At 45.8% G+C, this 24,560-nt stretch overlaps 1 protein-coding gene and 1 long non-coding RNA gene across 3 annotated transcripts in view; one reads left to right on the top strand and one right to left on the bottom strand.

Annotated features, from left to right (window-relative positions):
- Positions 1–1,559: 1,559 nt before the first annotated feature.
- LOC101596182 (cat eye syndrome critical region protein 2 homolog) overlaps positions 1,560–24,560 on the bottom strand; it is a 169,363-nt gene continuing 146,362 nt past the window's right edge. For both annotated transcript variants that reach the window (XM_045137710.1, XM_045137711.1), the window contains 6 exons: positions 23,641–24,026; positions 21,700–21,807; positions 20,738–21,578; positions 7,126–8,482; positions 5,054–5,165; positions 1,560–3,005 (listed from right to left, as the gene is read on the bottom strand). In XM_045137710.1, coding sequence (XP_044993645.1) covers positions 3,000–3,005; positions 5,054–5,165; positions 7,126–8,482; positions 20,738–21,578; positions 21,700–21,807; positions 23,641–24,026 — 2,810 coding nt within the window. In that variant the 3' untranslated portion in view covers positions 1,560–2,999. The remainder of the gene's footprint in view (positions 3,006–5,053; positions 5,166–7,125; positions 8,483–20,737; positions 21,579–21,699; positions 21,808–23,640; positions 24,027–24,560) is intronic.
- Positions 8,343–10,096, top strand: LOC123455815. The gene is made up of 2 exons (XR_006634156.1): positions 8,343–8,420; positions 9,740–10,096. It is a non-coding gene; the product is annotated as an uncharacterized LOC123455815 (long non-coding RNA).

Here is a 24,560-nt window from a genome sequence, read left to right as displayed (position 1 = left end):
TATTTCTTTCTTTCTTTTTTTTTTTTTAATTTTTATTTATTTATTTGAGAGCGACAGACACAGAGAGAAAGACAGAGGGAGAGAGAGAGAGAATGGGCGCCAGGGCTTCCAGCCTCTGCAAACGAACTCCAGACGTGTGCGCCCCCTTGTGCATCTGGCTAACGTGGGACCTGGGGAACCGAGCCTCGAACCGGGGTCCTTAGGCTTCACAGGCAAGCGCTTAACCGCTAAGCCATCTCTCCAGCCCTCTTTTCTTTTAGGTTGAGGGGAAAGAGTTTGTAAATTCTCACTGTCTGAGAGTGCTCACAATTATGCAGAGACTGCAGGTCTGTCCTCCCTGGGACCACTGAGAGGAGGCACACTGACCAGGTGACAGTGACCTATGGAGTGAATGTCCTAACCTGAGAGCAAACCTTTTAAGACACCCTTTCACAGTACTTCCTAACTAGTACATATTCCATAACCATCATTTCCCTATTGGAGATGATGGCAAATATGTTTATTTGCATCTGCTTGGAAAGAGAAGTGCTGGAGGCAGAACAGTGGGAACGTAAGATCTGGCTTGAGTGTGAATGGATGAGGGGTTCACAGCACCCAGGAAGCTTAGCACATATGCTCTCAAAACCCCATCAAAGCTGAGAACAACGCTCAAGTAGGTGGAAGCACCAGGCCTGGTGAGAACGAGGCACAACCACGTTCCCACACAGGCTGGGACAAGGCCGGCCCCTGGCTGTTCCTGTTCCCAGCTCAGTACAGTAGTTCCATTTCCTATTGCTCTTCCTTGATAAATAAAGAAAGCTGACCTTCCTGACTCCTCCACAACACTGCTCACAGAATGTCTTTGGGAGCTGTGAGAGGAAGGCTACGTGGAGCAGGATGTGCTCAGTAATCTCTGACATGCTAACACCTTGGAAGAAGCTTCACGACGACAACATTCCCAGTGACAAGTTAGAAGCCTTCATTGTCGGTGGCAGAAGGTTGACCTCAGGCCCGATCTAACCAGCCCCACACCAGCTGACTTCGCTTCCCTCTGTCTTTCCAAGTACACACACTTTACGAGAGCATGTGTGAGTATGATGGCTAACACTAGTGTAAGAGCAGACCATGACTCATCCACATACGATTTTATGACTTCTAAACCAGACAGTGCCAGTGCTAGGATCAAATGACACAACCGACCTATAAACACACCAAATTAAAACAAAAGTCTATTAGAAAACTGTGTGACCACATCTCTGGCTGGCACCTGTGTTCAAGTCTCTCAACCCTGCCTAAGCCCTCAGACTAGTACAGTCACTTCCTGGCATGAATTCCACTACATGGGAGCAGGTATCCTGGGATCCGTGTCTGTAACCTGGACGTTTCTAATCTGCTTCCCTTACCACACACTTAGTAGACTATAAACAGGACAGTTCCACATGTACCGAAAAATGCTAGAACTGGAGAGAAACTTCCACTGCCCTCCCACAGTTACAGTTTTAAGAAACTAGGGCACATTATTATTTTGGAGACTTCTGCCATCCCCACTGCATGCTTTAAAATACGCTTTTACAAACATGTGTAGTTTCAGGATATATTCCGTAGTTTATTATTTCCTTGTGAAATATTCAAAAGTTCAAAACATAGGTCCTAACTTTGGTGATATCTCAGCTAAAATAAAATACCAAAATCTAAGCAGGGGAGAATCCAGTGTAATTCACTTCTAAATCCATAAAGTAATTTAATACTGTAAAAGTTTCCTATCACAAATACAACGGATATCCAAGAACTTGTCCTTGATAGCTATTTTAAATCATCATGAATGATTTATACTATGATTCACTTAAAACTGAATAAAAACTTATATTGAAAGATTCCTAAACTCAAACTATAGGTCTATAGAATACACTTTCCTTATTCAAACCTGTGCAATTTCTTTACTGAGACTAACATATACAAACCTGAGTAGTCACTTTCACAAAAACGTGATCTGTGCCAGAAAGCTGTGTTTTGAGGCCTTCTCGGATCACAGGCCTGATGGGCCAAAAAGTCACTTGATCGTCTACTAAGTGAAACCCTCCAGACAAGCTCAATTCCCAAGGCTGGTTTGAAATTATCTGGTAGGCTGGTGGAAAACAAAAACAAAAACAAAAACAAAGAAAAACAGGAAAGGAACACTCTGTTCCCAAGTCTAAGGCTTGGGCCACCAGAGTAAGAGCAGCCTGTCCTCTGGTTCAAGCTCTGAGGAGCCACATAACAGCCAGTGAGCTGAGAAGCAAATGCCAACGAGGACAAGGGCAACAGCACTCTGCGGCCGGCGGGAAGGGGACTCCTGCTTACTAAAGGCGGGCAGCCACTAAGGGCAGAGAGTTAGTGACCTGTGATGAGATGGAATCCTTCCTGTCTTCTCTTCCAAACTCCCCAAAGCGTTCAGTGTGACTGATTGTAAACAGACAGAAACCACTCCAGTGGTGTGTGCCCTCCACAGCTGGGAGGGACTTCTGGCTCCTCCACGTGTCCACCCAATCTTCCCACTTTAAGTACAATACATTCACCACCAACACAAATTATTTTAAAAGGCAACATGAAAATTCTGTAAACTGGACCCAGCTCCAAAAACATTAATACGACAAATAGTCCCTTCCTCAAATATATACCTGAGATTAGCTGCTTATGAAAGTTTAGAAGCACCACTCCGTCCTTATGTGTACCCCCCACCAAAGTTGAAAGTGATTATTCCCTGAACAAGAGTCTCAGGATTTGAAGAAGCCAGCACGAACTCCAGGTGCACTTGTTCTTGCTGTCCGTCAGCTGTGCAGATGAGCTCTGCCACAGGCCCGTGACAGGCTGAGCTTGCATCTAAGGCCAGGGCAGCTCCAGCTCCCGATGGCATGATTCACAGCAGAAAGATGGAGCAGGTAACAGGGCAGGAACGGAGGCGGTAAGTACCACCCCCCACCCGCCACGGGCTGTCTTCACCAGCAGCTTTCCATTGACTTGGGAGTTATTTCCTCCTTGGACTAGCTCTGAAAAGAATGAAAAAGTTAAAATTGTGTCCAGTTGGTTAAAAAAAAAAAAATTAAATAGGTAAGCCAACATAGTCACACACACAGCCAGTTCACAGAGTCCGGGGCCCCCAGCTTGGATGCCAGCCCCACAGCTTAGTGGCTGCAGGACTTCCTGCATACTAGGAAAACCACTGTCCCCTGTGGGGCCAAGGAAGGGATGAAGTGAGGCAGTCCCCACTTGCAGGCAGAAGCTCTCTGTCAAAGCCCAGCAGAGGGCTGGAGAGATGGCCTAGCGGTTAAGCGCTTGCCTGTGAAGCCTAAGAACTCCGGTTCGAGGCTCGGTTCCCCAGGTCCCACGTTAGCCAGATGCACAAGGGGGCGCACGTGTCTGGAGTTCATTTGCAGAGGCTGGAAGGCCTGGCGCGCCCATTCTCTCTCTCTCCCTCTATCTGCCTTTCTCTCTGTGTCTGTCGCTCTCAAATTAAAAAAAAAAAAGCCCAGCAGAAAGGCACCATCAAAGGTAACTAGCGTGATTTTAGCCCATTGATGAAGTTCTTCTAAATGAGAAAGGGATTGTGGAGAAAGACACCTCAGAAATCAACAACAGAGATTTAATTCAAGCAAGTCCTCTTTCAACAGCTGGGTAGCTCCAAGTCAAGGAAGCAGAAGGCAGGAAGCTCTCAGGGCCTCTGCTACTGGAGCTCCTATCCCCAGGGTGGCATAGGCCAGGTCAGTCTATGCAGCAGATTTTAGACAAACTTGTGGTTTGAAGATTAAAGTTACCCTCTGTTCAAGGCTAGCCTTTTTATTTTTATTTTTTTGAGATTTATTAATCTTTTTAAAATAACATTTTATTTTTAAGGAGAGAGAGAATAAGCATGGCCTCCAGCCACCGCAACAAATTCCATATGCATGCGTAACTTTGTGCACCTGGCTTCTACATGAGAACTGGGAAATCAAACCCAGGTTGTTAGGCTTTACAGGCAAATGCCTTAAACACTAAACCATCTCTCCACTCACTAAGAATTGTTAATATATGTATTTCTTGCACCACCATGCTCCACTAAGAATTGTTAATCTTTTAATCATTTATTTTTTATTTTATTTTATTTATTTAAGAGAGATGGAGAGAAAGAAGCAGATAGAATGGACGTGGCAGGGCCTTGAGCCACTGCAACGAACTCCAGACGCATGCACAACTTTGTGCATCTGGCTTACCTGGGTCCTTTGACTTTGCAGGCAAATGCCTTAACTGCTAAGCCATTTCTCCTACCTCTGCCTCCCCAGTGCTAGGATTAAAAGTCTACACTATTGAAGATGCTCACAATGAGGCCAAGAATCTCATCCAGCAGGCCTGGCTGGGTTCCCTCACTTAATCTGTTACTGTTAGGTCACACCTTTGTCCAGCCATATTTCTACGCTGCTGTTGAAGCTTCAGAGCAACCCAACATGTAAAATGAATAGTTTACTTTGTGTGTTTGGGTCTCTAATCTGAAAGTTCCTGAGTCCCATAAAATGATGAAATAAATTTATAAATTTGTTATGCTTAAAAAAAAAAAAAAGTCTACACTATCATGCCCAGCTTCTTCTTTTTTTTATTTGAGAAAGAGTCAGAGAGAATGGGTGTGCCAGGGCCTGTAGCCACTGCAAACGAACTCCAGCTGCATGCACCACCATGTGCATTTGGCTTACGTGAGAACTGCGGTCCTTAGACTGTGCAAGCCAACACCTTAACTGCTAAGCCATCTCTCCAGCCCTCTGTTCTGCTTTTCAATGTGGTCAGATTGAATAAGTCTCTCTTCTGCTTTTGGATATTAATTTAGTTCTTGTAACTGACTTATTGAGGATGGATGGCTGAGTCTGGTTTGTTAGGGCAGCTAGGGCATAAGCTCTGTCCCTGGTTTTGGTAACACGTCCAAATGGAGTCCATGCACACTCTAGTCTCTGGGAACCTGAGACCTGAAGCACTCTGGGATCTCAAGTATTTTGGAGAAGAGATGTTCAACCTGAATTTATTTTCTACACTTAGAGAACTAAGAAATGCTCTAATTTTCGGTAATTCTTACCTGATCCAGAGGAAGCGTTGGGGGCTTATGTGGTGGCAACTGTTCAGGTGATGCTGCTGGTGCTGGGGTCTTTGGGAATGAGGCTGGGGACTGGACTGGATGCACGTGCATTCTATAACCATCAGAAAGGATCAGTGAAGAGTTAATAAATGGGGGAGGGGAGGGAATTATCATGGTTTATTGTCTGTTAGAATAGAAGTTGTCAATAAAAAAGTTAATGAATAGCTATTAATTACCACAGAGGATATATTACACACACACATCTACCTATCTATCTATCTATCTATCTATCTATCTACCTACCTACCTACCTACCTACCTACCTACCTACTTGGGGGGGGTTCGAAGTAGGGTTTCACTGCAGCTCAAGCTGACCTGAAATTCACTATGTAGCCTCAGAGTGGACTTGAACTTACGGCGATCCTCCTAACCTCTGCCTCCCAAATCCTGGGATTAAAGGCATGTGCCACCACAGATGGTAAGAACAGATAAAACATATATATTTACTTGAGAAGAACAGATAAAATATATATATTTACTTGAGAGAGATATATAGAAATAGGTAGGAAGATACATGCAACTGAACTCCAGATGCATGCGCCCCCTTGTGCATCTGGCTTACATGGGTCCTGGGGAATCGAACCTGGATCCTTTGGCTTTGCAGGCAAGATCCTTAACAGCTAAATCATCTCTCCAGCCCCCAAAAGCGGGTATTTTAATCATAAAGTCAGTGCCTTAATTATCTAGCTGATCCAATTTTGAATTGGACACATAGACATGTGTTTATTTCTTTTGGCCTGAAACCCTGACCAGCTAATCTTCAGAATGGAGCTACTTTATTCCTAATTTCTACCAGTTAACAGTTTTGTAAAGTTAGAAACTAATGAGACATCACAACCAAATCTGTGAGCTTTGACTGGATGCCACATCAAAAAGAAAAAACAAGAAAGCAGGGCTGGAGAAATGACTTAGCAGCTAAGGTGCTTGCCAGCAGAGCCAAAGGACCCAGGTTCGATTCCCCAGGACCTACATAAACCAGATGCACAAAGTGGCACATGTATCTGGTGTTTGCCTGGCGGACCCATCCTCTCCCTTGCTCTTTCTCTCAAATAAAATAAAATAAACCAAGAAGCATAAAACTAGAACAAACAAACAAACAAAAAAAACCCCAAATACCAGTTTGGGGAAGGATGACAAAAGATAAAATTGAGCTCGGAGAAAACTAAATCAAAAACATCTTAGGTTGAGGGGTGGAGAGATGGCTTAGTACTTAGGGCAACCGCTGTGAAGCCTAAGGACCCAAGTCAAATTACCCAGAACCCACATAAGCCAGATGCACATGGTGATACAAGTATCTAGAGTTTGTTTGCAGTGGTTAGAGGCCCTGGTGAGCCCTCTTTCTCTAAGAAATAAAAGCAGGGCTGGAGGGACAGCTTAGTGGTTAAGGCAAATTGCCTGCAAAGCCAAAGGACCCAGATTCAATTCCCAAGGACCCACGTTAGCCAGATGCTCAAGGGGGTGCACATACCTGGGTTTGCAGTTGCTGGAGGCCCTGGCATGCCCACTCTCTCTCTCTCTCTTTTTCCCTCTTTCTCGGCCAAATAAATTAATAGAAAGACTTTAAATAAAAACAATCCTGGGACTGGAGAGATGGTTCAGTGGTTAAGGTGTCCAACAAAGCCTAATGATCCACATTCAATTCCCCAGTGCCCATATACAGCCAGATGCATAAAGTGGCACATGCTTTCTGTCTGACTTCTCTTTCTGGTTGCAAATACGTAAATAAAGTATTAAAAATAAAAAACAGGTCTGGAGAGATGGCTTAGCGGTTAAGCGCTTGCCTGTGAAGCCTAAGGACCTCGGTTCGAGACTCGGTTCCCCAGGTCCCACGTTAGCCAGATGCACAAGGGGGCGCACGCGTCTGGAGTTCGTTTGCAGAGGCTGGAAGCCCTGGCGCGCCCATTCTCTCTCTCTCCCTCTATCTGTCTTTCTCTCTGTGTCTGTTGCTCTCAAATAAAATAAATAAATAAATAAATAAAATAAAATAAATAAATAAAAAACAAAAAACTTACCCTGATGGCCTGTACACTTCTTGGAAAGGGCCCCTTACTCCGCCTCCAGTACCGATCTGCTCCATCATTACAGCTCGGAAGTGGCCCAGTCCCTCTTCCTGACAGTGGTAGAGGGGACCCTCTGGAGAGAGGCCATTGGGCTGGGCAGCCACCGGATGGGGAGGTGGATGGGCAGCCACAGGGGAAGGGTATGCCCTGGGCTGAAAATGACTGGTGTGTCGCTGAGGAGTGTAAGGAGGCCCTGTTTGCAGCATCACCCCATGGGATGGAAAAGCAGTTGAAGCAAAGCCCATTCCTGAGCTCAGGGGCGGCGGCGGAGTTCCATAAACGTAGTCGTTGGCGGACAGAGAGCCCTGGCGCTTGGTGGCTGCATTGTGGTTGTCCAGATCTAAAAACTCTTTGGGACTCTCAGGCCGCTCCACAGATTCATCCGGCTTTCCTTCCTCCGGGCCGGGGTTGTGGCCCTCCGTCGGGACAACTTTCGCAGTCACTGCATCCATCTGAGTTGGGGAAGTTAAGGCAGCACTGAGCGTGTCGCAGCCTTGCAGACTGGCCATGGGGCTCTTCTCCGGGAAGACGGGCCGCGCGGCCACGGGGTGACTGCCGGGGGGCCCAGCCGGGCTTCCCTGGGAAGGAAGAGGTCTCTGCCACTCAGAAAAGCCCTGGGGACACGCGTAATACGGAGTTCGCTGGTAGGGGTGGTACGAGGGCTGCGCGGGCGGCTGGTAGGAGTACCTCACGCCCTGCTGCGGGCGGTACCGGGGAAAGAGCCCGGGATGGGCACTGCCGGGCTGAAGGCCCCTGGGCGCGAAGGGCTGGGCGTGCGAGCCCGCAGACTTCTCGCCCACCGCAGGGCCCAGGGCCTGCAGGCCGGCGCCCGCGCGGTAGTGCGCGGCGGGGTGGGGGTACTCCAGGCCCGGCACGTACAAGGGCGGGAACTGGCCCGCGGCGCCCGCCAGCGCGCTGGGCTCCGAGCCGGGAGGCGAGGCTGCGCACGGCGCGGCCTCCGCCAACGTCTTACTCCTGGGGCAGGGCGGCTTTTCCGAGCGGCCGCCGCCGTGGCCCTTCCCCTCGGAGCCGCACGGAGACGCTTCTCCGGGGACCCCGTTTTCGGGGGCGGCCCCTCTGTCGGCCGCCAGGGCGACGTCTCTCACGCAGCCTGGCGCGGCCGGGCTGGCGTAGCCGCCGTCGGCGTCGTCTCGGCGCTGCGGGCTGTCGGGTCTCCGGGCCTGAGGCGAGGCCCGCCTGGCGCAGTTGGCCCGCAGGGGCGGCGCGGGCTGAGGTAGCGGCTTGAGGTACGGCCCCTCGGGAGCGCCGGCGCTCGCGGCTCTCTCTTCCAGCCCGGGCAAGGGCTCCGCTGCGGGGAGGGGAGGGGAGCAGAGTTAACGCAGTACTCAAAATGACACCGAGGGAAACGGCGGCGGGACGCGGCGGGCGTTACCACGGCTGCCCCGCCGGGGCAGAAGAAAGGCCGCCCGTGCGCTGCGCCCGCGTGGTGCCCGTGAGGGAAAGCAGCCTTCCTCTCCCCGCTGCAGCTAGAACCCAGACCCTGGGCATGCCAGGGGGCACCAGGACAGAGCGACACCCCAGCTAGGCCTTCTTTGAAGGTTGTGTGTTTTTTTAAGTTTTTATTTATTTATTGTTGCTTTTGTTTTGGTTTTCCGAGGTAGGGTCTCACTCTAGCTCAGGCTGACCTGGAACTCACTATGGAGTCTCAGGGTGGACTCAAACTCACGGCAATCCTCCTACCTCTGCCTCCTGAGAGCTGGGATTAAAGGTGTGTGCACCACCACGCCCGGCTTCAATGTTGTTGTTGTTGTTTTTTTAACGATTTTTATTTATTTGCAAGCAAAGAGAGACAGAGAGAAGGGACATGCCAGGGCCTCCAGCTGCTGCAAACACGCTCCAGATGTATCTGTCACTTTGCACGCATCTGGTTTTTTGACGGGGGTAATAGGGAATTGAACTTGGGTCATTAGGCTTTGCAGGCAACTGCCTTAAATACTGAGCCATCTCTCCAGCCCTTCTTTGGAAGTTTTGAAACAAGGTGTCTATAGCAAAAAAAAGAAAAAAAATCCAAAAGGCATCTTTAGCATATTACAGATATATATTTTTTTGAGACAAGGTCTCAAAATGTAGCCTAGGCTGAGTGCTGGAGTTACAGGTACAAGCCATGTGTCTGAAGGGTTAATAGTTTTTCCTAAAAGCCAGAGGGAGTTAAAGACTTAATAACTATCCCTAAGACTAGAAGGACATAAAGCAGCAGTCTTGACAGGACCGACAACTCTCCTGACTGATAAACTTCCCTTAACTCAAAAAACCTTATAAATGCTTATCCTGAGCAAGGGCAAGTAACTACTGTTCCTTATCTATTTCCCTTGGACCTGCAGCTGGTGCAATATATAGATAGATAGATAGATAGATAGATAGATAGATATAGATATAGATATAGATATAGATATAGATATTTAGGATGGATCTTCCTTATAAGCTTGAACCCCATCTAGCTCACTGCTTAAACCTTCATCCTATGGGAAAGCTGCTGCCCCTTGCTTGTTTCTCTCAAACTGTCTGTAGAGATCAAGTCTGGTGTTCTCTTTCACATTCCTTACAGTGTCCAGCACATTACAAAAACTTAACAGACTGGAGTGCCACGAACCACCAGACAACCCATCTACCTACAGCTGGGCGCAGAGCACCCAGCACAGCCGATCAGGCCAACAGATCCGGAGACCCAAGAGCCTGACTGAGTCCACAGAAGAAAAGAGAGGGATCGAGCTGGGCACTCAGCATTGGTGAGATTGAAAGCCATGCCAAAAGATAACAGGGCCTACTTACATAAAACCAGGTATACAGGCCTGCACTGGAAGTGCTGATCTCACCTTCCATGTCAGGGCAGGGTATGTGTTAGATTTGATTATGTATTATGGGTCAGCCTTACATTCTCAAATAAATTGTCTTTTGGTGTTGACTAGTGTTGCTTTGACATTTCCTGATTTATGGGGCCTTTGTCTTTTTCTTCTGTCATTATTGTTGGGGGGGGGGAGGGAGGAAGAGGCAGGTCTCCCTTGGTGTCAGGCTGACCTGGAACCCATTTCAGACCAGAAATCTCAGCCTCTCAGTTGATAGGATTAAGGGTGTTGAGCATCACACAACCTTAGACTTTGGCTTTATTAGATTATGTTTGTTTAATCGCTACCCTTGCATAAATATTCTGCACTAGTTTTGATTGATGTGTCTATTGCTCAGTTTAATGTTAGAATTTGTCAGTAATTTGCTCTACTTAGCCTACTAAGAATACTTGCAGAGCAGGCAAACTCAACACCTAGGGTCACTTCTGCTATTACTCTGGAAGTCACTTAGGAGCCATACCTGACACCTTAAACTCCTACCCTGAAGAGATATAAAGTCAGATTTACACATCTAAAAATACTGCAGATAATTAGAAAACCCAAGCATCAAATTAACTCAAGATGTAAAAATCTCTACATTATAATACAGGAAACACAGGGGGAGGTAATCATCATGTTTTATTGTGTATAATTATTGAAATTGTCAATAAAAAATTAAAAAAGGAAGCACAAAAACTCAATCCATCGAAAATTACATATCCATCAGAAATTACCTCCGCTGACTCTGATTTACAAGAAATGCCCAACAAAGATTAAAGGAAAAAAAAAAGATTGTATCTATGGTCAAAGAATCCAAAGGAATCAAAGAAGAAAACAAGCTCCTAAAGAAATCCCAAGTGAACACAGGGAACCAACTTAATGAAATAAGGATACCAATACAAGACATGAATAAGGAAATAGAAGTAATAAAAAAATGCCAGTCAGAAATACCAGAAATAAAAAGCAGAGTAAGCCAAATAGAAAACTCTGTAGAGCCGGGAATGGTAGCACTCTCCTTTCACCCCAGCTCTCGGGAGGCGCACCTCACCCTGAGACTACAGAGTGAATTCCAGGTCAGCCTGGGCTACAGTGAGAGCCTACCTCGAAAAACTAAAAACCAAAAATAAAAATAAAAAATACTCTGTAGAAAGTCTCACCAGTAGAATGGATGAAGGAGAGGGCATATCTAGACTATCTAGAATATCTAAAGTAGAAGACCAGGTGGCAGATCTAATACAATCTACCAAAGAGAAAGACAAACTAATAGGAAGGTACCAATGGGAATTTCAAGATATTCAGGACACTACGAAGAGATCAAACATAAGAATTCAGGGCATAGTAGAAAACTTCCCCCAGGTAGGGAAAGTGAGCCCAATACAGATACAGGAAGCCTACACAAAGAAAATCAGCAAAGAACCTGTCACCATCATATTAGAATTAAACTACCAAACATCCAAACAAAAGAAAATATACTGAAAGCAGTTAGAAAAATCAAGTCGCATAAAAAGGCAAGCCCATCAGCATCGCAGCAGGTTACTCAACACAAACTTTAAGAACCAGGAGTGCTTGGAGTGATGTACTCCAAGTTCTGAAAGATAACAACTGTCAGCCAATGTTACTTTATCATGCAAAGCTATCCATTTAAACAGATGGAGAAATAAGGACATTCCACAACAAAAGCAGGCTAAAGGAATATTTGAAGACAAAACCAGCTCTACAGAAAATACTTGAAGTGATCCCTTCATGCTGAAGAGAGAGGAAAAAAAAAAAAAGCACACACTTAAGGAAACAGGAAAAAAATAAGATATCTTCAAACAAACTTAATACAAGAAAGTAAAGGAAAAACAGGAAGAACTACAAAATAAGAAGAATGGTAAGAATAAGTGCACAACTTTCAATAAACTCTTAACCTCAATGACCTGAATGCACCAACCAAAAGACACAGGTTTTCAGACTGGGTTGAAAAGCAGAATCTTTCTATTTGCTGCCTATAAGAAACTCACCTTTCCATAAAAGACATATGCTATCATAAGGTGAAAGGATGGAAAATGGTATTTCAAAAGAACAGGCCTAGAAAGGAAGCAAGTGATTTTATCCTAATATCTGATAGGATAGACTTCAAACCAATATTAGTTAGTAAAGTTAAAGAGAGTCACTTTATATTAAAGGAACACTCAAACTGGAGGACATTACAATTCTAAACATGTATGCACCTAACATGGGGGCTCCCAATTTCATCAAACAAACACTATTAGATTTAATGTCACAGATAACACCAAACACAATTGTAGGGGGTGAGTTCAATAACCCACACTCACCAACTCACAGGTCATCTCAGCAAAAAACAAAACGAAATGAAACGAAACAAAACAAAACAAAACAAAACAAAACAAAACAGAGAAGCATCTGGAGTAAATGAACTCATACAACAAAATAAATTAACAGATATCTATAGAATGTTCAATCCAAGTGCTGCAGAATACACATTCTTTTTAGCAGCACATGGAACATTCTCTAAAATAGGCCATATATTAGGACACAAAGCAATTCCTAAACTGAAATAATTCCTTCTCTCTTATCTGATCACAATGGGAGTAAACTACAAATCAATAGCAAGGAAAGCTACAGAGCATACATAAAATCATGGAAACTACACAGCACCTACTGCATGATAAATGGGTCAATGCAGAAATAAAGGAAATAAAAATTCATAGAATCAATGATAATGACAACAAAACATACCCAAACGTTTGGGACACAATGAAGGCAGCCCTTAGAGGGAGATTTATAGCTTTAAGATATCAGAGCCGGGTGTGGTGGCGCACGCCTTTAATCACAGCACTCGGGAGGCAGAGGTAGGAGGATCGTCATGAGTTCAAGGCCACCCTGAGACTACAGAGTTAATTCCAGGTCAGCCTGGACCAGAGTGAGACCCTATCTCCAAAAACCAAAAACCAAAAAACAAAAAAAAACAAAAAAAGATACTAGGTTGGCGCCCTCTAATTGGACTGGAGGCCCGCTCCACGGGAGGGAATACATCCCTGATACTGAAAACTTAAAACAAGGATAGTCATGAGCCCTAGGGGTGTAACGTCTGCTGCTGTCTGGCTAAATGTATATACTATGCTTATCAAACTGCCCAGTAAGCACATCTCTTAATGTTCATACCCTTATATTAATGCTACTCTCACTTTTGGTAGAGAATCTCTTTTCAGATGGCAGGGACTTGGGACGACTCAGAAGGTATAAGAAGTGACCGGAATGCTCAGTACTATATATCTCTACCACACCTTCCAAGACTCAGGGTCTAATGCGGAAGAGGTGGCGGAAAGAATGTAAGAGCCTAAGGAAGGGTAGGCCTCCTTACAATGTGCTCCCCTCAGACACAAAATGGCCTAGATATCCATGACCTCACAGTGCCTGACACTACCTACACAAGACCATTATAAATGGAGGAAAAGATCATGACATCAAAATAAAAGACTGATTTAGATGGGGAGGGTATATGATGGAGAATGGAGATTCAAAGGGGAAAGTGTGTGTGTGTGGGTACTACCATAGGATGGATATATATGTATTTTTTCCCGAGGTAGAGTTTCACTGGAATTCACTATGTAGTCTCAGGGTGGCCTCGAACTCATGATAATCCTTCTACCTCTGCCTCCTGAGTGCTGGAATTAAAGGCGTGCGCCACCACGCCCGGCCCACCATGGGATATTTTTTTTATAATCATGGAAGTTGTTAATAAAAATTTGAGGATTATTATGAGCTCAAGGCCACCCTAAAACTACATAGTGAATTCTATAGGTCAGCCTGGGCTAGAGTGAGAGCTTGCTTTGAAAAAAATAAATAAATAAAAACAAACGGACAGACAAAAAAAGAAAGAAAGAAGGAAATTAGAGGGCTGGGGAGATGGCTTAGTGGTTAGGGCACATGCCTGCGAGGCCTAAGGACCCACATTCGACTCTCCAGATCCCTTGTAAACCAGATGCACAAAGGTGAGGCAAGCGCAAGGTTGCACATTCCCACTAGGTGACGCAATCATCTGGAGTTCCATTTGCAATGGCTGAGGCCCTGGCACACCAATTCTCTATCTCTGTTCTCTCTCTTGCTTGTCTCTCTAAAACAAAGAAGCTAAATTAAATTAAATTAAATTAGAAAAATTTTTTGAAATTAGAAAGGTCGCAAGTAAACAACTCAATTCTTCAACTAAGGCCTTGGAAAAAGAATAAATTAAAGTAAAAATCAGTAGATGGGAAAAATAATAAAGATTAAAACAGAAATTAATGAAATAGAAACCAAAAAAAAAAAAAAAAACAAAAACAAAAACAAAAGAAACAAAAAATGAAGAAACAGAATTGGTCCTTTGAAAGGGTAAACAAGATTGATAAACTCTTAGCAAATCTGACTAAAAGAAAGAGATACAAATTAATAAAATAAAGATGAAAAAGGCACAATCACTGATACCAGAGAAATTCAGAAAAGCATGAGGACATACTTTAAGAACATATATTCTGCCAGCCGTGGTGGCGCACACCTTTAACCCCAGTACTTAGGAGGCAGAAGTAGGAGGATCGCTGTGAGTTCAAGGCCACCCTGAGACTACATAATGAATTCCAGGTCAGCTTGGGTTAGAGCAAGACCCTACCTCAAAAAACAAAACAAACAAAAAACCCAGAACAAGCCAGGTGTGGTGACGCACGCCTTTAATCCCAGCACTCGGGAGGTAGAGGTAGGAGGACTGCCATGAGTTCGAGGCCACCCTGAGACTCCATAGTGAATTCCAGGTCAGCCTGGTTTAGAGTGAGACCCTACCTCGAAAAACCAAAAAAAAAAAAAAAAAAAAAGGGCTGGAGAGATGGCTTGGCTTGGCAGTTAAGCGCGTGCCTGTGAAGCCTAAGGACCCCGGTTCGAGGCTCGATTCTCCAGGATCCACGTTAGCCAGATGCACAAGGGGGTGCATGCGTCTGGAGTTCGTTTGCAGTGGCTGGAAGCCCTGGTGCGCCCATTCTCTCTCTGCCTCTCTCTCACTCTCAAATAAATAAATAAAAATGAACCAAAAATTTAAAAAAACAAACAAACCCAGAACATATGTTCAGCTAAGTTTGAAAATCTGAGAGAAATGGATGATTTCCTCCATTTATATGACCTACCAAAATCAAATCAAGATGTGATAAACCATTTAAATAGCCCTATAACAAGCATGGAGATCAAAACAATTATATATATTTTTAAAAATCCCCCAACTTGGGCTGGAGAGATGGCGTAGTGGTTAAGCACTTGCCTATGAAGACTAAGGACCCGGTTTGAGGCTTGATTCTCCAGGACCCACATAAGCCAGATGCACAAGGTGGCGCATGCATCTGGAGTTTGTTTGCAATGGATGGAGGCCCTGGAGTACCCATTCTCTCTCTCTCAAATAAATAATAATAATAATAAAAAGATCATTTGTCCCAAGTAGGCTTTATCCCAGAGATGCAGGGCTATTTCAACATGCACAAATCAGTAAATGCAATACACTATATAAATAGACCGAAGGACAAAAAAATCATATGATCATCCCAGCACTTGGGAGGCAGAGGTAGGTGGATCACCATGAGTTCCAGGCCACCCTGAGACTACATAGTGAACTCCAGGTCAGCAAGAGCTAGAGTGAGACCCTACCTCGAAAACACAAATTTTTTTTTTAAAAAATCACATGATCATCTCAATAAATGCAGAAAAATCCAAAATCCATTCATGGTAAAAGTCCTATAGAAATTGGGAATAGAAGGAACATATATCAACATAATAAAGGCTATTTATGACCATTCTACAGCCAACATAAAACTAAATAGGAAAAACTTGAAACTTTTGCACTAAAATCAGGAACAAGACAAGGGTATATCTATTGTCCCCACTTTACAGCCATGTAGCAGGATACAAAATAAACACACAAAAATCAGTAGCCTTCCTACATGCTAACAACAGAGATGAAATCAGAGAATCACTCCCATTTATAATTGCATCAAAAAATAAATAAAGCCCAGCACTCGGGAGGCAGAGGTAGGAGGATCGCCATGAGTTCGAGGCCACCCTTAGACTCCATATTGAATTCCAGGTCAGCCTGGGCTAGAGTGAGACCCTACCTCGAAAAACAAAAACAAAAACAAAAACAAAAAAAAAAAAGAAAAGAAAAAGTAAAAAGCTTTGGTGGTGCATGACTTTAATCCCAACACTCAGGAGGCAGAGGCAGGAGGATCACTGTGAGCTCAAGGCCACCCTGAGACTACATAGTGAATTCCAGGTAAGCTTGGGCTACAGTGAAATCCTACCTCAACCTGCCCCCCCCCTCAAAATACCATGTTTATTGCCACTCTATTCACAGTAGCTAGGAAATAAACCAGCCTAGATGACCCTCAACTGAATGAATAATGAAATGTGGGGCATTTATACAATGGAGTTCTATTCAGAGGTAAAGCAAAACAAAACTATAAAATTTGCAGGAATTGGGCTGGAGAGATGGCTTAGCGATTAAGCGCTTGCCTGTGATGCCTAAGGACCCCGGTTCAAGGCTCAGTTCCCCAGGTCCCACGTTAGCCAGATGCACAAGGGGGCGCACGCGTCTGGAGTTCGTTTGCAGAGGCTGGAAGCCCTGGCGAGCCCATTCTCTCTCTCCCCCCTATCTGTCTTTCTCTCTGTGTCTGTCGCTCTCAAATAAATAAATAAAAATATTTTAAAATTTGCAGGAATGGATCTGGAAAGCCACATGTTCTTTCTCATATGTGGATCCTAGCTACAAACGCTTTAGACTTCTGTGTTGAAGTGAAAATTGGTAGCAGAGGCCAGTAGGCCAGAAGGAGCTGTATGTAAGTAGAGGAGCAGATTACTGCGGGTGGACCGGCCTGCATGAGGTCAGGGGAAGAGACTGAGTAAAGAAGGCTGGGGGAGGGTTAATCAAAACTGAAGAAGGTATGAACAAGCTGTATGGAAACCTACTTTTTTGGACATTGTCCCCCCAAAAGTCAGAGATTGTTACTAGAAAATTTTCAGTGCCAGGGATGGGAAACCTTCCAGTGAGTTGTTGGCCAGGGAGGGCCCTGATGCCCCAAAAACATTACAGGCCATTGTCAAGGCTCTTGGTTTGCCACCAGGAATAGATGATAAAACCCTATATCTGAAGATTCCACATACTTGGGATGCACGGTCACTGAGAAATCAAGCTAGAGCTGAGCTGAAAACCTCCTCCTTGTAGACCAGCTGATGGAAAGCTGGAAAAAGTTACACTTCATGCAGCCCTATAGGAGACAGAAGACGTCAGTGGAGATACACAACAGTGAACCCTGCAAGCCCTAAGTTTGGCCAGCCAGGACAAATGAGCCAACGGGTGCAATAGTGGCATTTGTCTGTCATGGGAGAAACCAGCCGCTAATTGGACTGAAGGCTTGTTCCACGGGAGGGAAAACATGCCTGGTACTGAAAACCTGTAATGCGATGTCATGAGCCCTGGGGGTGTAATGCCTGCTGGTGTCAGCTAAATGCATGTACTATGCTCGCCAAACTGCCCAGTAAGTACTTCTCTTAACATTTGTACTCATATATTAATGCTACTCCAACTTTTGGCTGAGACAGTTTTCTTTTCAAATGGTGGTGACCCCTGGGATGACTCAAAAGGCACCACATGCTGAGATGATGTGATGGAGGAGCGTTAACCACTAAAACATCTCGATCACACCCTCCAAGGCTCAAGGTCTATTGCAGAAGAGGGGATAAAAAGAATGTAAGAGCCAAAGGAATGGCCTAGACAAAATGGCCTAGATATCCGTGACCTTGCAATGCCTGGCACTACCTCCACAGGACCCTTATAGTAGGAGGAAAAGATGATGACAAAATAAGAGAGACTATTTGAGAGGGGAAGGGGATACGAGGGAGTGGATTTGTGAAGGGGAAATTGGGGGGAAGAGGGGGAATTATCATGGTTTATTGTCTATAGTTATGGAAGTTGTCAATAAAAAAAAATGTTTAGGAGCCGGGTGTGGTGGTGCATGACTTTAATCTTAGCACTCGGGAGGCAGAGGTAGGAGGATCATTGTGAATTCAAGGCCACCCTGAGACTGAATTCCAGGTCAGCCTGAGCTAGAGTGAGACTACTTCAGAAAAAAAAGTTTAGGGCTGTAGAGGGCTTAGCGGTTACTGGTTACTTTGCTCTTGACTGCAAAGCCTAAGAGTTCACATTCAACTCTGACTCTGCAGGTCCCATATAAGCCAGATGCACAATGTGATGCAAGCCCGCAAGGTCACACATATGTGCACATATCTGGAGTTCAATTGTAGTAGCTGGAGCACTTGGCAGGTAGAAGTAGGAGGATCTCTGTGAGTTCAAGGTCACCCTGAGACTACATAGTGAATTCCAGGTCAGCCTGACCTACAGTGAGACCCTACCTTGAAAAACCAAAAAATAAAAAATAAAAAAAAAATAATAATTAAGGCCAGTCTGTTGGGTTTGTCTCTAAAATAAGAAAGAAAGAAAGAAAGAAAGAAAGAAAGAAAGAAAGAAAGAAAGAAAGAAAGAAAGAAAGAAGAGTTCAGAGCTAGGCATGGTGGTCAATCCCTTTAATCCCAGCACTGTGAGTTCAAGGCCAGCCTGAAATTACAGAGTGACTTCCAGGTCAGCCTGGGCTAGAGTAAAACTCTACCTTGAAAAACCAAAAACCAAAACCAAAACCAAAACAAAAAAACAACAACAACAAAAACAAAACAAACAAACAAAGAAAACCAAAGAAAGAAATTTCAGGGCTGGAGAGATGGCTTAGTGGTTAAGCGCTTGCCTGTGAAGCCTAACGACCCCGGTTCGAGGCTTGGTTCCCCAGGTCCCACGTTAGCCAGATGCACAAGGGGGCGCACGTGTCTGGAGTTCGTTTGCAGAGGCTGGAAGCCCTGGCGCGCCCATTCTCTCTCTCTCCCTCTATCTGTCTTTCTCTCTGTGTCTGTCGCTCTCAAATAAATAAATAAAATTAAAAGAAAAAAAAAGAAAGAAATTTCATAGAGCAAACCAAATTAATTTACTTTCTGCAAATGCTTGACGTTTTCTCCCCTTCCTTGTTTTTTTAAAATATTTTTATGTATTTAGTTGAAAGAGACATGCAGAAATTGGCAGAGGGGGGAGACAGAGAAAGAATGGGCACGTCAGAGCCTCCAGCCACTGCAGATGAACTCCAGGTGCATGTGCCCCTTGTGCATCTGGCTTACGCACATCCTGGAGAATCGAACCTGGGTCCTTTGGCTTTGCAGGGAAGCACCTTAAATGCTAAGCCATCCCTCCAGCCCATTCCCTGCCTTGTTTAGATGAGGCAGGGTCTTCTGTAGGCCAATTCCCAGATGCTAAGATTACAGACAGACAGGTGCTGCCATGATCAGCTCAACCTGAGGTTCTTCCCCAAGCATGGTGTTACACACAGTACAAACTATTTATCATATTCACTCACTTTTAAACTTTATTAATTTGCATGTGTATGTGTTGTGCCACTTTTTGGGTCTGGCTTATGTGGTTGACCAGGGCACTGAACCCAAGGCAGTAGGCTTTGCATGCAAGAAGCTTTTACCACTAAGCGATCTTCACAGCCCTGTAACATTTTGTTTTGTTTTGAGGTAGGGTCTCAGTCTAGCCCATGCTGACCTGGAATTCATTATGTGGTCTCAGGGTGTCCTTAAACTCACGGTGATTCTCCTGCTTCTACCTCTCAAGTGCTGTGGTTAAAAGCGAGTGTCACCACCAGGTTCGAGTCCCAGGATTCACTTAACCAAGATGCACAGGTCGCATATGCATCTGGAGTTTGTTGTTTGCAGGGGCTGGAAGCCCTGGCATGCCCATTCTCTCTCTCTACCTCTTCTCTCAAATAAATAAATAAAAATATTTTTAAAAAATTCAAAGGAGTGCTGGAGAGATGGCTTAGTGGTTAAGTGCTTGCCTATGAAGCCTAAGGACCCTGGGTCGAGGCTCAATACCCCAGGACCCACATTAACCAGATGCACAAGGTGGCACATGTGTCTGGAGTTCGTTTGCAGTGGCTGGAGGCCCTGGCGTGCCCATTCTCTCTTACTCTCTCTCTCTGCCTCTTTCTCTGTCTGTCACTTTCAAATAAATAAATATACATAAAAACAAAAAAAAAAAATTAAAAAAAATTTCAAGAGAAAGCCAGGCGTGGTGGTGCATGCCTTTAATCCCAGCACTTGGGAGGCAGAGGTAGGAGGACTGCCGTGAGTTCAAGGCCACCCTGAGATGACATAGTGAATTGAAGGTCAGCCTGGGCTAGAACAAGACCTTACCTCAACCCCCCCAAAAAAAATATTTCAAGAGAGGGCTAGAGATGGCTTAGTGGCTTTGGCGCTTACCTGTGAAGCCTAAGGACCCAGGTACGATTCTCCAGAACTCATGTAAGCCAGATGCACCTGGTGGAGCATGCATCTGGAGTTCAAATGCAGTGGCTAGAGGCCCTGACATGCCTATTCTCTATTATAAAAATAAAATATTAAAAAAATTCAAGAGAATGTCTGTCTTGCCTGGTAAGTACATTATGTTCTTGATGGCTCTATACCAAAGTCTTCAATTGGCCTAAACTTGAGTAGTTGGGGGGATGGGGGAAGGAAGGAAGAAAGGAAGAGAGAGGCTGGGTTCAGAGTTCATGTGTAAAGATTACTCATGAGTAAATGGCCAGGAGAAAGGGCAAAATGGCAATGTTTACCTCGGTCATTTTGAGGCTCTTGTGTCTCACTGACATCCTGTGTCCTCCCTGGGTTGACCGAGGCAGCCTTGGGGGTTGACGCACTTACTGACGTGGAAGGAGCTACTTGTGGAGAGGGACCAAGCAACTGGAGGGCAGGGGGCTGGCGGGGCGGGTAAGGCACACCTGGGGGGCAGACGCGGGAGGAGAGCTGCTGCATGGCGATCATCTCGGGGCTGTCCATCATGGAGTCTCCTCCTTGCACCCCCCGCAGAGTCTGGGAGGGCCCTCCAAACAGAGGACAAGGTGCTGGAGCTGCGGGTGGCTGCAACCGATGTCCAGTAGCCTTACAAGGTTGTCGCATATATCCTGAGGAAGGAACTCCATGAGGTAGAAAGCTTGATTGCTTAGTCCACTGGTTTGGGGAGATAGGTGGTCTCATGACTCGGGCATCCATTACATGACCAAGAGTGTGAGGCTGGTGAGAGGGTCCTGGGCCCAAGTGGGGCTTCTCATCTGGCCCTAAGGGTCCTGGGTTTGTAGCACCGTGGTTCCCATTCCATACGGCAGGGTGTACTCTATTCAGGTACTTGTACGAGTGATACATGTGGTTGGGAGGGATTTCTGAGCTCTCGGGGAAGTCTGAGGGTCGGGCTGGAGCCCCACTGTGCCTGGAAGGAATAAACCCTGGCTGGAAAGGAGATGGACACAGGTTTCCATCCTGACTGGGACAACTCATCTGCCCAAGCTGCAAGGAGGGGGCATGTGATCCCACGTGGGAAAGATGTGTCAGTCCCCCACACATCTGCTTCTCGGGAGTTGTGAGCCGAGGACCTGGGTGGTTGCTAATTCCAACGGGAGCCTGGCAACAGGAAAGGTGGGAGAGCAAAGTCAGTCACACTCACTAGGATAAGGCGCTATATGGGAGAAGACGCCCGGCCCGAGGGCCCGCCCCAGCTAGGTCTTCTGGGCAGACTGTTTACCTGCATGGCAAAGGGTGCATGCTGCTGCATGGGCTCTCCTGCGGGTGCTTCTGGGACTCCAGAGGAATCATACAGGTTGCTGGGATCTGATCCTGGGACTGCAGGCCGCTAGAGGCAGTGAGTGAAGCAGGCAGGGGAGAGAAGGGACACGGGCATCAAGGAGAGCAGGTGTCTCTAAGGAGTGCCAAGCAACTGCACTTCTCCCCAGTTGATGAGGGCAGGGCTGCCTTCCCCCTTCTTTTTCCAGGTAGGGTTTCACTCTAGCCCAGACTGACCTGCAGTTCTCCTACCTCTGCCTTTGAGTGCTGGGATACCCGGCTTCTGGAACCCCCTCCCCCAACAGTTTCTACTCATTTATTTGCGAGAAAGAAAGGGGAAGATACAGAGGGCATGAGTACGGACATGTTGGGGCCTCTTGCCACTAAAAAACTCCGTGTGCATCTGGCTTTAAGTGGGTATTAGAGAACTGAACCTTGCAAATAGGCACTTTTAACCACTGACCCATCTCTGTAGCCTTCCACCTACCTGAAAAATCATTTCCCCACCAGAGACTCTGAGCTCTATATGCACTTCTGCTTTTTTTTTTTTTTTTTTTTTTTGAGGTAGGGATCTCTCTCTAGCTCAGTCTGACCTGAAATTCACTCTGTAGTCTCAGGGTGCCCTTGAATTCACAGTGATCTTCCCACCTCCACTTCCCCAGTGCTGGGATTAAAGGCATGTGCCACCATGCCTGGCTTTCTTTTGCTTTTCTTTTCATGTAGTGAACACATATTTGTACAGACGTGCAAGCTGCCTCAGTGTGTGCGTCTCAATCTGGAACTGTCTTTTTTTTCAAATCAAACAGGCTGATCTGTGAGCCACAGCATTCTCTGGTCTCTACTCCCCACAGGTCTGGGATTACAGGTGTGTGTGATCATGCCTGGCTGCTTATATGGGTGCTGGGGAACTGAACTCGGGGCATTGGGACCTCTTAGGCCCCCATGCTTGCAAGGCAAGCACTCTGTGTGCTCATCCATCTCCTCACCCCTGATCTTCCTTTTGAGATGGGGGGAGGGAACTCACCAGGCTTCCCAGCCTGTTCTCATACTCTTGGGCTCAAGTGATCTCAGTCTCCTAGGCAAATAGGCAGGGACCACACTGTCTTAGCTTTTTCAATCCCATGCTTATTAGTCCACAACAAGAAACTTAATTAGGGGCTGGTTAAAGACACTGGGTTGCAAAGCTTTGTGGTCTAGGTTTGAGTCCCTAGTACCCATGTAAAGCTAGATGCACAAAGTGACACATACATACATCTGGAATTCATCTGTAGAGGAAGAAGCCCTGGGATGCCTATACACTCTCTCTTCCCCTCATTCTCATAAATAAATGAAAATAATTACAAAAAAAAAAGAAAAAGAAAAAGATCCCAGCACTTGGGAGGTAGAGGCAGGAGGATTTCCATGAGTTCAAGGCCACCCTGAGATTATATAGTGAATTCTAGGTCAGCGTGGGCTAAAGCAAGGAAACCTTACCACAACCCCCCTGTACCCCCCCCAAAAAAAAGAAAGAAAAAAAGAACGCTAGGCGTGGTGGAACACGTCTTTAATCCCAGGAGACAGAGGTGGGGGAATCACTGAGTTAAGAGGGCTACCCTGAGACTACAAAGTGAATTCCAGGTCAGCCTTGGGCTAGAGTGAAACCCTACCTCAAAAAACCCAAAAACTTGAATTAAATGACTGAAAGGTCAGAGGGGAAAAAAGACCATCTCACTTGGGATGTGAAGACAGGATTTCCAGGCTAACCTGGGCCTGTCAACAAACAAACAAAAAACCAGAAAGGTAAGGAAGGAACGGAGGGAGGGGGAAAGGAAGCCATCTGTGTGATTATGTGAAGAGGGTGCCCTTATTGTCTATGAACTCACTGGCCTGCAGACAATACCACAGAAATTGGTTTTTTTCTTACCATCAGGTTTAAAAGGGGTGCTTGGCTGGGCACTCTGCCACACTGCAGGGGACGGGAACAGCGGCTGTTGGAGGTGCCCACCTCTGGAGCAGGGTGTGCAGTGCTGCTGCGCTGGTCACTCCCAGAGGAGGCAGCCCGGCGGGCAGGCGGCAAGGATTTCCCTCCGTTTTCCACTGGTGGCTGCCTCCGGCTGGGCCCTTCGGGGTCCCTGGACCGGGTCCACACGTGGCTTCCACTGCTTCGCCCGGCCCGACTCCGTCTTTTCTCACGTTTTTCATCCTCTCTGACCCAAAATTCTTCATCTGTGTCTCCATCTTCACCAGGAAAATGTTTCATCATTGCCCGATGGAAACACCGCTCTAAATTCTCAGACATCTTGGTATACTCTATAAGGAAGACACAAGGACTGACTTCTAGGTATAGTTGTTATAGTTACAGAAGACCATTCATTTATTAGAAGAAATGAGCTGGACATGGTCGTGTATGCCTTTAATCCTGGTACTCGGGAGGCTGTTGTGAGTTCTAGGTCAGCCTGAGACTAGAGAAGGCTTTCCAGCTTAGCCTGGGCACAGAGTGGTGAGACCTCACCTTGAAGAAAAGAGGAGAGATGGCCCAGTGGTTATGGCACTTGCCTGCAAAGGCTAAGGACCCAGGTTCTATTCCTCAGTACCCACATAAAGCCACAGGCACAAGGTGGCACATTCAGCTGGAATTCATTTGCACTGACTAGAGGCCCTGGTGTACCCATTCTCTCCCTCTTAAATACTAAAAAACAAAACAAATAAAAAACAAGAGCAGGCATGGTGGTATGTGCTGTTGTACTCAGGAGACAGAAGCAGGAGGATCACTGTGAGTTCAAGGCCATCCTGAGACTACATAGTGAATTCCAGGTCAGCCTGGGATAGAGCAAGACCCTTCCT

The sequence above is a fragment of the Jaculus jaculus genome, chromosome 18 (genome assembly GCF_020740685.1).
Source record: "Jaculus jaculus isolate mJacJac1 chromosome 18, mJacJac1.mat.Y.cur, whole genome shotgun sequence".
NCBI classification, from domain to species: Eukaryota; Metazoa; Chordata; class Mammalia; order Rodentia; family Dipodidae; genus Jaculus; species Jaculus jaculus.
The sequence above is the reverse complement of the archived record's forward strand: the minus strand, read 5'-3'. Positions and strand labels throughout refer to the sequence as shown.